This window comes from Rhizophagus irregularis, chromosome 1, assembly GCF_026210795.1.
Source record: "Rhizophagus irregularis chromosome 1, complete sequence".
Taxonomy (NCBI): domain Eukaryota; kingdom Fungi; phylum Glomeromycota; class Glomeromycetes; order Glomerales; family Glomeraceae; genus Rhizophagus; species Rhizophagus irregularis.
Genome location: NC_089429.1, coordinates 7,264,080 through 7,276,090, shown reverse-complemented (window position 1 = coordinate 7,276,090; position 12,011 = coordinate 7,264,080). Strand labels below are relative to the sequence as shown.

Sequence of the window (12,011 nt, the reverse complement as noted above, 5' to 3'; positions counted from 1 at the left end):
GCTCCCCTTTTTTTTACTAATGTTTCTAAAACATCCTTGACATTTCTTCAGTTGAGGCGAATTGTTTAGATCATAACTATCTCCGTCTAGTTCTAAATGTATTCCTATTCTTTTGTATTTCTTACTCTGCGATTTTTTTTTATTAATACTAAATATCGGGTATTCTCCGTAGTCGTTCCAAGTTACAATACTATTTTTGTCCGATTTTTCATCTTCATCAAAATAGTTTATGTGAATATTTTCTTTTTGTGCTTGTCCTATAAACTCGTTTCTTATTTTTCTTACTTGTCCACTTTCGTCTGCTATTAGTTTCAATTCTAATTTTTTAAACCATTTAGGCGATTTTCCTTTCGTGTTCTTTCCTCTTTCTTTACATAAATGCTTCCATTTTAGTAAAGTGATACCGTCCGCCTCTAGGATGTCTTCTAAAAACATTATTTTTTTTGTTTTTCTTGATTGAGTACTTGTTATAAAATCCTTACACTCCATTAAATCAATTAGGTCAGTCTTTCCTCCTTTGATTCTATGGCTTTCTCTAAAATCTTTTATTTCATGATTACATATTTTAATTTTTTTCGTTATTTAACGCCTTTAGAGCTGATATGATCCAATTATTTTTCCTGTAATTTGTTATTTCTATTTCTCCGGGACATCTCGAAGTCCATATATTTTTCTGTTCTTGGATCATTTTGATTTTAAATAAAATTTGTAATTTGTAATTTCCATTCGCCTGATAAAGCAAATTCTTACATATCATTTCCATCTGTAAGTCGTAAATATGTTTTATACCTAAAATGTCTTTATCATAAATTATAAAATTTGGAGTTGATCTTGCTAGGCCAGCTCTTTTTTTGATTATCATATTTATTCTTGTCATCAATTTCTCACATTCCCATTTCTTTAGGACTATGGCTGCCAGCTGATACTCTATCCTTGGTATAATAACTATATTCCAAACCGCTATGATTTGTTTTTCGTTTAATCTTTTCCAATTAAATATATTGCAGGCGTTATTGATTATTGATGTTATTTTCTTTTTATATATTTCTCTTTTGTTGTCGTATCTAAAAAATATTCCTAAGTAACGATTACCTTCTTCACTATTTGTTTTTGTGATTGATTCTCCTTTAATTAAAAGTTCTTCTTTATCATTATTTATTTTTATAAGTTCATATTTCGATACGTTTGCTTTTATGTCATTTATATTAAAAAATTGATGACATATCTCAATCATTTTTTCTAATTGTTTTTTATTTTTGCTGATAAGCGTTGTATCGTCCATAAATGCCGTAACGTTAATCGATATTTCAAGTATTTCTTTATCTTTTTTATTATTATCGATTAATTTTTCCTCGTAAAAGTTGTAACCTGTCTCCTCTTTCATTTCATTTAATCTACTTAAAAGCGGGTCATAAAAAATTCTCCACAGTATCGGTGACCATACTTCGCCTTGGTCGATACCGTCTTCTACATGGTATTCATCTGTAAGTTCGTTGTTTACTAGCACCCTATTAAATCTATTTAAATTGACGTCCATAACTATGTTAATAAAATTTGGTGGCAGTTTAATTCTTTCCAGGCTTCTTTTTAGCATTGTTGTGTTTACTGAATCGTAAGCTTTGGATATATCCATCAATAGTATCCATGCTTCTTTTTTGTAATTATTAGCGTCTTCTATTATTGCTTGGATGATTTTTATTGGCTCTAGGGTGCTTTCGTTTTTTAGTGCTGCAAAATTCGTATTTGTCAAAATCTGTTCTTTTGTTAAAATTTCGCCTAATCTATTTACCAATATTTTAAACCAAATTTTTCTTGCCGTTTCTAAGAGCACTATCGGTCTCGTCAAGTTTAAATCTTGATTCCAATTTGAACGTGAAGTTTTATTTATCGGATATATAAATCCTTTTTTCCATTCATCCGTTACGTTCTCTTTGGCCATGCTGTCGTTAAAGATGTTTAATAATAAATTCCTCGTTAGGTTTCCGCTTTTCTTCCAAAAGTCGTAAGTTATACCACTTGATCCTGGTGCTTTATTTGTTTTTAGGTTTTGTAATACCCTTTCTAGTTCTTCCATCCTTATCGGTGTCATTAGATTTTTGTAAATATTTTCGTTTATATCTTCATTAGGTGTATAGATCTCTCTCCACTCCGGATCATATTCTAGTTCATCTAGGTCTATTTCTCTTTTCTTTGTCCAATCTTTGTTATGTTTTAATACTTTATCCTTTATCTTTTTTTTGTCTTTTTCTATCGTGATTCTTCCATTCTCTTTTATTACTAATCCTGTCATATTAATTTTCTCTCTCTTTTTTTCTAAAATTCTATTTAACATTTTTCCTATGTCTTCTTCTAGGTACGTTTCGCGTTTTCTTATGTTTATTTCTATGTTCAGGCTATTAATTTCCACATATAGGCTTCTCATAATTTCTGCTCTTTTTGTTCTTCTTTCTTTTAACTCTTTGCGGTTTCTATATTTTCTTAGTTTATCTATCGTGATTCCGTATTCAATGTTTTTTTCGAGTCTATCATGTATGTTGATTAATTTTCCTAGTTTTACCGCGTTGTGTTTACCTGTGTCCGTTGTTCCCCATTGCTCTATTATTATTGTTTCTTCGAATTCTTTGAAATTATATTTGTATTGAAAGGCTTTTCTATCTTGCCATAATTTCTTTATAACTTTATCTGTTATCTTACTGATTCCATGTTCTATCGTATCAATTTTTTCTAAGTTTTCGTATTCTGTGATTAATTCCTCTAATCTTTCTTCGTTTGTTTTCATTAAACTTTCGTCTCTTTCTTTTTTTGAATCTTCTTTTCTTTTTCTGATTTTAATTAGTTGTCTATTTTTTTCTTCGTCGTATATATCTACTATCGTTTTCCATATCATTTCTCGATTTAAATGTTGTGTTGTATTCTGGTCTAACGTTTCTAATCTTGTTTCTACTTCTTCTGCTATTTCTTTCCAATCTTCTTGTTCTAATTTTATGTGTCTTATTTCCTTTTTTATTTCTTTCATAAATCCGGGTTTGTTTATTCCTAATTTTTCTTTAATTTCTATTTTAACTGTTAGTGCTTTGTGATCTGTGTCGAAGTCTTCTATTTCTAGTATCTCATGACTTATAATACTTTCTTGAAAGCCTTCGCTTGCGAAAATAAAATCTATCCTGGATGAATTGTCTCCACTCTTCCAAGTGTCTAGTCTATCTTCCGCTACTGTTAAACTTTCGTGAATGTCTTGTAAGCCATGATTCTTGATTGTGTTTGTTAACGGTTTTAATTTTTTCTTGTTATTGGCTGATTCATTGAAATCTCCCAAAATTATCGTTTCATATTCTAGGTTTATTGCTTCGTTCATCCATTTTGCCAAATGTTTTTCTATGTTATTCGTAGTTGGTTTGTCGTTATTTGGATTATATATTCCTATGATTCTTATGTTTTTCTGATTTCCTTTGAATAATAAGTCGAATTTAATCACGTGACCGTTGATTGTTTCTATCTTATATCCTCTATCGTAGATATCTCTTCTTATCATTATTATTATTCCATTCTTGTTGTTTTCGTTGTTGTAGCTACTGTTAATGCATTTATATTTATCCCAGCCATTGTATATATATTTACCTTTTGCTTCTTTTAGTTTAGTTTCATTAATTATTGCTATATCCCAGTTTTCTTTTGATAAAAATTTTCTTATATCGCCTTGTTTTTTTGTATCGTTCATCCCCTTACGTTTATACAACCTATTTTTAGTTTGTTATGTTTTTCTTTTTTCTTATTATTTTCTTGTTGTTTTTGTTTTATGTAAGTTTTTCCTTTTTTTGTTTTATTTGTTGTGATGTTTTCCTCTTCGTTCTCTTTTAAATTTTCTTCACCTACGCCTCTTTTTTCTTCATTTTCTTCTTCTGTTGTTGTGTTTTGGTATAGTTGCCAGTCAATAGCGTCTAGCCATTCGACGCCTATCATTGGAACTGTTTCCTTCATTCCAATCTCTGTTGTATCCGTTGTAGTTGTTCTTTCCATTCTCGTTGTATCTCTCTGTGTTGTGACCGTTGTTGTTATGGTTATTGTATCCATTATATCTTTGTTGTTGGTGGTAAAAACTTTGTCGGTTTCCTCTAGTCTCATCTCTGCCATTTTCTCTGTTAATGTTGTCGTTGAATCTTCTTCTTGAGTGTATTTGTTTTCCTCTGTTGGTGTAGGCGTTGTATCTGTTGTCGTCGTGATCACTGAATTGTTGTTGTTGCGTGTCATATCTGAACTTTCCTTCATTGTCGTATCTACCTTTTCTATGTCTATATGTTTCATTCCAGTTGTCGTTCCAGTTTCTTCTGTTTTCATGTGTTCTGTTTCTATTGTTGAAATAACATTCGTCTGTGATGTGGTTATTCCTTTTGCATATATTACATCTGGATCTTCCGGTCTTTTTTCCATCGTACATTTCTTGTTGAAATCGTTTGCCAAATCCATTATCATTTCTTCTTTCATTACGAAAATTATTCTGTCTTCCCGGTCCAGTCCGAAAAAACCAAGTAAAAATCTTTCCGTCGATTTTGATTTTTTTGTTAATTGCTTGTTTTCTGTCTTCATCGTTGTTGAAGTATATCTTCATGTTATATGTTCCTTTCATCCTGTTGTTGGTTTTGAACCAATATCTTGCGTTGGTAGTTTTAAGTATTTTTGAGAATGTTGTTTCATCGATTTCGTTAGGTATATCGAGTATTTCCGCCATAATTCTTCCTCGTTGTTTGGTTATATGATGTTTGTAATTCATTGGTTCGATTTTTATCATTTTGTTTTTGACTAGGACTCCCCAGGTGTTAAATAGTTCGTCCTCTGTACATTTAATGTCCATTTCTAGTTTCATACTTATCCATTTTCCATTTCCTGTTTTTTGTGTTATGTTTTTGAGTTTACCTAATTTGTCTTCTATTGCTTGGATAACTTCGTTGATATCTGTGTTTTCTCCGTCTATTCCGGTTGCTGATATGATGATTGTTTTGTTCAATTTATTTAACCATTCTAGATCTCTGAATTTTCCTATCGTTCCCAATATTCTTCCGTCGTTTATAAAATCGTTTTTCGCTGCTTCTGTGAAAAAGCCTAAGTACGTGTATTCGTTGCCGTGATGAGTAGTTCTACCTAGTGTGTTCACGTGATATTCTAAAATTTTATTGGTGTTGAGATATTCTATTATCGATTGGTCAGTTTATCCATCCCTTATTTGGACTGTAAAAAGTCCTGCGAAATATTTCAGATCTTTTTCCGATTTTGGTTGATGCACGGACTCTTTACTTTTATTAGATTTTTCTCCCATGTTGTGATCGGCAGTGATCGCCATTGTTAATGATTGGTCTCTTGATTTTGTAAAATTTCTATTTTTATTCTCGACCTGCATTCTCGAAGTATTATTGGTGTTTTCATTTGTCTGGTGTGATGCATTGTTGTAAACGTGGTATTTTTGGTTCATTTTCCCTTCGTCCCATGATTCTTCACTGGGTGTGTTGCTTTCTATTTCCCACGTATGTTGAATTATCTCTTCGTCTTTGTCGCTGTTCTCGTCGAGGTTGTTCATAGTTATCTTTCTACATTCATTCATAATTTTCTCTTTTTCCTGTTTTTCTATCCTTATCCTGTCTTCATTATCTACCGCTCCTAGTTCGGTTTGTATTTGGTGCGCTTTTATCGATGTATTTTTGAAATAATATTCTTCTTTGATGTTCCATTGTTCTTCTTTTAGTCGGGCCCATTCGTTCATTTCTACAGTTTTTTGTTGTATCATATCGTTTGTTGCTGTCTTGTAATCTTCTATGTATTCGTTAAATTCTTTTGTTCTTTGGTTGTTAAAGTGTCTTAAGCATATCGTGATTATTCCCCTAATAAAACAACCTAGTATTTCGTCTTCGAACCCAAAAATTGTGCTATCTCTTTGTCGTTATCGGTTATTTCCATTCCCGCGTTTTGTATTATTGCTCTGCGCTCTTCTTCGCTTTTTTTTGCGTATCCTTCTAGGGCTACGAAGTCTTCTCTTGACGGTGTTATACCCATATTTCTAGTAAATTTTATTTTGCTGCGGATTCTTATGAAAATCGATTTATGCAGGAGAGAGTTTTTTTTTTCAAATGAATTGGAACTTTATTTTACTTCTAACTCACCAGGTGATGAAATAGTACCTTTAGAATGGTGGAAAACCCATTCTATTAAATACCCAACATTATCAAAAATGGCAAAGGACTACTTAGCTATAATGTCAACGTCTGTTCCTTACGAACAGTTTTTTTCAATTGCAGAAACCAATTTAGTCAAACACGTAACAGAATTGATGTTAATACAGCACGAGCGTGTTTATTAAAGCTCCGAATAGTTCGGGCTAAACCGGGGAACCGATCCGAAACTGGCTCAAAATTCGGTTCGGTTCGGTTCAGGTATTAGAACCAAAAAACCGGCAGTTCAGTTCGGTTTAATCCGATTTTTTATAAAATGCGAAAAATCGAATAGCCGCCCATCTAGTGATCGTACAAAGTCCAACCATATATCATTGGATTCGTCTCGACGAGACGCGTCGAATGGTGGTAAGATCATGTCTCTAGCATCGATAGATCACACGTTAACTCACGCTAAATGATTTATAAATAATTGGAATTAGCAGGCTATCTATCGGTGCTAGAGACATGATCTTAGCACCATTCGACGCGTCTCAGTGAGACGAATCCAATGAATATAAATTCGTTCGTGTACGACCACTGGATGGCGAATAATATCAAGTTTCGCATTTTTTTAAAATTTTTGAGCGTTAAAAATTAAAAATTCCGATACATGAATTTATTCGTCGTCCAATGGTCGTACAAATATGAATTAGGACTCATTAGATTCGTCTCGATGAGACGAGTCGAATGGTGGTGAGATCATGTCTCTAGCATTAATAGATCGTATTTTAATTCATGCTAAATAATTTATAAAAAATTGGCATTAGCAAGCTATCTATCGATGCTAGAGACGTGATCTTACCACCATTCGACTAGTCTCATCGAGACGAATCCAATGAGTCCTAATTCATATTTGTACGACCATTGGACGACGAATAAATTCATGTATCGGAATTTTTAATTTTTAATGCTCGAAAATTTTAAAAAAATGCGAAACTTGATATTATTCGCCATCCAGTGGTCGTACACGGACGAAGTTATATTCATTGGATTCGTCTCACTGAGACGCGTCGAATGGTGCTAAGATCATGCCTCTAGCACCGATAGATAGCTTGCTAATTCCAATTATTTATAAATCATTTAGCGTGAGTTAACGTGTGATCTATCGATGCTAGAGACATGATCTTACCACCATTCGACGCGTCTCAGTGAGACGAATCCAATGATATATGGCTCGACTTTGTACGATCACTAGATGGCTAGCTATTCGATTTTTCGCATTTTTATAAAAATCAGATTAAACCGAACCGAACTGCCAGTTTTTCGGTTCGGTTCTTACGGATTTCAGCTCTAATCCGAACCGTCTATAATCCGGACCAAACTGACCCATTCAGAGCTTTACCAATAGCATAGCGGACATCTTTATTTTATCACAATTTTTAGTGTTCAGACCCAGGTTCTTAACGGGTACACGGGTTGACCTGTTAAGAGAAATACAAACCCGGGTTGGTACCTGCTAAGGAAAGTTTAACCCAGTTTTTTATCGGTTGGTTAACAGGTTGATAACGGTTGACTAACGGTTGGCTAACGGTTTGATAAAGGGTTTTAACGGGTGAATAGCGGGTTGCTTAACGGGTTTTAACGGTTGGATAGCAGGTTACTTAAAGGGTTTAACAGGTTAATAATGGTTTCTTAGCAAAATTTTTATCGTTTAAATCATTTATTATTTTAATATTTTTATTACTATTATTATTATTTATTTAAGTTTAAACATCCAATGAATGTAATATTGCAATAGAATATAATTTCTATTCATCAGTTGGATAAATTGTATCAAAATTTGATGCATTTCTTTTTAAGAACATGATTTTTTTGAATAAACTTGGTTTCATATGTGTTCTTTTATTTGTTAATAAATTTCCGGCGTCAGAAAAAAGACGTTCACTCGCAGTTGAAGTTGCAGAAACTGCTAAATATTTTTGTGCAAGGTTACGTAAAATAGGAAATTTATCCTGTTTTCCATTCCACCATACAAGTGGATCTGACGCAAAAGGAATTTCATTAAGTTGTAAATATTCCCCAACTTCATCAAGAGCTACTACATTATCTTTAATAAGTCGTTCCATTAGTGATTTTCTTTTGAATGTGCTGGATGAGCCAGATGTACTGGATGCATCAGATGTACCAGATGCGTCAGGTGTATTTTTTTGATTATTTTTTTCTTGTTCAAATAGAGTTCGTAACTGCTGCTCAGTATGAGATTTTTGAATTGATGAAGTAAAATCAAGACTTTTAAATCTAGGATCAAGTATTGAAGAAATTAAAGCATCAGTAGTAATTGTAGGATAATACTTAATTAAATTTGTATATAAAATTGATTTAATTTCATTAATTAAACCATAAGTATTAACTGATTTATTAATATCATCATTTGGTATTTCATCTTGATTCTCCTCATCAAATGCATCACCTGTTTCTTCTCTATTAATATTTTGTGAATCAGTTTCAAGTATTTTAATTATTTCTATTATTATAGAGGTATTTTCAAAATTTTGTTATCTTACATACTTTATTTTTAACATAACTAGTGATTCGATTTTATAAAATATATATTATTAAATTCGTCTTGATGAAAGGATTCTAATGTCAAGCTTCAATAATGACAGAGTTATATTATAAAATGTATTTTTACTTTGGTACTTAAAGTTTATTTGTGAGTTATATTAGTATTATTTGAGGTCCTTTTATGCCATTATATTATATGGATTAAAAATAATGTGTTTATACACTAATTTGTTAACAAAAAAGTTCTATTTGATACTATAATATCAATGGTAAAGACAAGTATTTAAATTGCAATAGCTAAAAATATTATAGCAGAGCTAATGGAACTTCTTATAAAATTTAATATAAAATATTGCAATATTATTGGATTAGGTATTGAATGAAGCTACCAGTACTAAAACTGGATCAAGTAATAATAATTACTAGTAACTTTTAACTGATTTGAATTCTAGATATAATCTTACTAAAGTATCTAATCCAAAATACTATAAGCTAAAAGAATAATCAAAATGATTTAAATTATCAATAGAAGATAATACTACTATTTAATCTTCAGTTACAGTATATATAACTTGTAGCTATTGTTTAGGTAAAGGTTATAATATTTGCAGTTGTGTAAAATATAAAGCTAATAAAAAAAATAGTAATATTTTTAAAAATTAAATATTATGTATAAGCAAAATAATTTATATTAAAGTGCAATTTATTATTGCTTTTGGCTATAATATATAAGAAAAAAAGGCTATATTCGTGAAGAAAATCCATATTTAGCTTCAGCAGTCCTTGTAAAGTTTATATTTTGATGAAAATAATGGTGGTAATTATAAATATGATGATGATAATGATAATGATAATGATAACGATAACGATGGTGGTGATGGCGACAACAATAATGACTATACCCATAATTAAGTGGCGTGGTAGCAAAGAAGGCCGCCAAGTTAAAAAAATTTATGTTGGTTTAATGTGCCACATTTATTAATCCTATGATCATCTTATAAATAAAAAAATTATTGATTAAACAACGTCAAAAATGTCAATAATAATTATGCAATGGTAGTTTATTTATATGCTTAATAAAAAATGAAAAAAGCATGATCCTATTTGGCTGTAGAATAATTACTCATATTAATTTATCTGATTATATGTTAACCGATTTCAAAATTTTAACGATATTTAGATTGAATTATTATTTTATTTTAATACATATTGGAAAACATAATAATAAAAAATAAAATATTTTAATAAATTAAAAAGATTATTTTATATATAAATAAAAAATAATTATTATAAAGGACCGAACTTTACCCCACTATAACTAACAGCAACATTTAATAATGTAAATCTTCAGGGTCGCCAAGACGAATATTATTTGGTTCCAAAATTTCTAAATATGGTTTAGAATTATTATAAACTTTAATATCTAGCTGATCTATTTAATATTTCTAATAATTCTTTCGCATTTTCTAAACCTCGCTCATAATTTTCATTACAATCGTCATCAATAATTAAAATTAAAACTAATTTCTTCGAATTTTGACAACTACTTAGTAATGTTTCAAACTCAACAAAATGTAATTCTGTTGAGGAAAAATGAGCGATAATGCCTCAATAAGTGGGCATTTTTTTATTATGCTACTTATTAATAGCAGAGTATTTTTGGTGGAGTTTTCATCATCATCATTATTATTATAATAACCTTTATAATTTGACAATATCTCCCTGATATTACCACCGCTATTAGTGACTATATTAATCGCCACATTAATAGCAATATCGTCTATATGGAGTATTTCAGGTTATTATAATATATCGGCAATACTCTTTCACTTTCTAAGTAGTATTTGTTTAGTGTTAATGTTTTTAATTTTAGAAATTTTGGAAGAATGTCAAATAGTTTATGTTCATGACATTCTTCACAATTAAAAAATTGAAAATATAATATTAATAAGTGGAAGATCGTTTCTGATCTTTGTTGCAATGCGACCAACATCTCGTCATAAAGGTCGTATTCAATATTATATTCATCTTCAAAATCGTCTTTCCATTCAAAATATCTTAAATTTTTTTGAACATTAATAAGTTCAATTATCCTTCTATTAATTTCATTATTTTCATTGATAATGATCAATCTCTGTATATTTTGAATGACGAGTGCTAAATCACGAAAGAATGAAGGACAAGTAGATGTGCCACAAGTTAATTCGTAAAGTGATTCAAGAAGAGTTCTATTTTCTGGAAGACGGAATAGGGATATTTTGGGATCGATTGATATCATATTTAAATAATTCAACTTTGTACATTTATTTATTAAGAGATCGCGAATTTTTTGTGTTAGTAAAGAAGACTTAATCATAAAAGTTATATCTTTTATAATTTCTATATTAATGCTCTTGCAAAATGACATATAATCAAACGAACGTGAAGGTAATAAGTGACTTGGTAATAACATTTTAATATCTTGAGGTAATAGGAACAGATAATGTTGAGTAAAGAATTTTTATTACTATAATCAATTTTGTACTACCAGGGGTTTCTCCATAAAATAGAAATTGCCATTTCACAACAAAATCTATTTATTAATAAACACGAAAATAAAGCCATTGAATCATATTGAAGTTCTTCAAGTATATATAAAAGAATATCACTATTGTAATTAACCATTTTGATTTATCGGAAAAAAAAACGATTGATAAAAAGATTTTATAACGAGAAGATTTATAACGAGGAGATTTTATAACGAGAAGAATCTCACATATTCAATCCATAATTTGTTTCAAAAAATGGGATTGATTTCATAATTTGTTTCGAAAAATGGGATAGAATTTTCTTTTGACACGACATTAAATTATTACATAACATAAATCAAAATTTTTATTTTGTTAATCATATATAATAAACAAATTTTAATTTTTTGGTGACTAAATAAGAATAAAGGGCTTATACTAAATTTCATAATTTTTCAATTATGCGAGCTATAAAATCTACGTTCGGAATTATTTACCGATAGGAAAATATAATAATGCGTTCGTGTGTAATTAAATAAAAAACAATTTCACATTATTCAATTATTATTAGAACATTCATTGTAATATGTAAGGATTGTAAGGTCGACATCCATATTAGGGTATATTGGGGTATATTGGGGAATTTTGCCATGTATACGAGTTTGAAGAAGTCTTCGGCCGTGACTAGATATTGATAGCGGTATCATGTAATTTTATTGGTTCGAAAATCAAATTATAAAAAAAGACATTTCAAAACAATTACTATGTATAAATTGGGATAAATGAAATTACGTATCAT

General features: G+C 30.2%; 2 protein-coding genes across 2 annotated transcripts; both read right to left on the bottom strand.

The window, feature by feature from the left end:
- Positions 1-3,714: 3,714 nt before the first annotated feature.
- Positions 3,715-6,042, bottom strand: OCT59_001457 (uncharacterized protein; the record flags this gene model as incomplete). The annotated part of the gene is made up of 4 exons (XM_066139584.1): positions 3,715-4,289; positions 4,402-5,157; positions 5,290-5,802; positions 5,904-6,042. The coding sequence occupies 4 exons, from the start codon at positions 6,040-6,042 to the stop codon at positions 3,715-3,717; spliced, it is 1,983 nt and encodes a 660-aa protein (XP_065988978.1).
- A 4,443-nt stretch (positions 6,043-10,485) lies between these two features.
- OCT59_001456 (uncharacterized protein) lies at positions 10,486-10,983 on the bottom strand (the record flags this gene model as incomplete). The annotated part of the gene is made up of 1 exon (XM_066139583.1): positions 10,486-10,983. The coding sequence occupies one exon, from the start codon at positions 10,981-10,983 to the stop codon at positions 10,486-10,488; it is 498 nt and encodes a 165-aa protein (XP_065988977.1).
- Between the last annotated feature and the right edge of the window lie 1,028 nt (positions 10,984-12,011).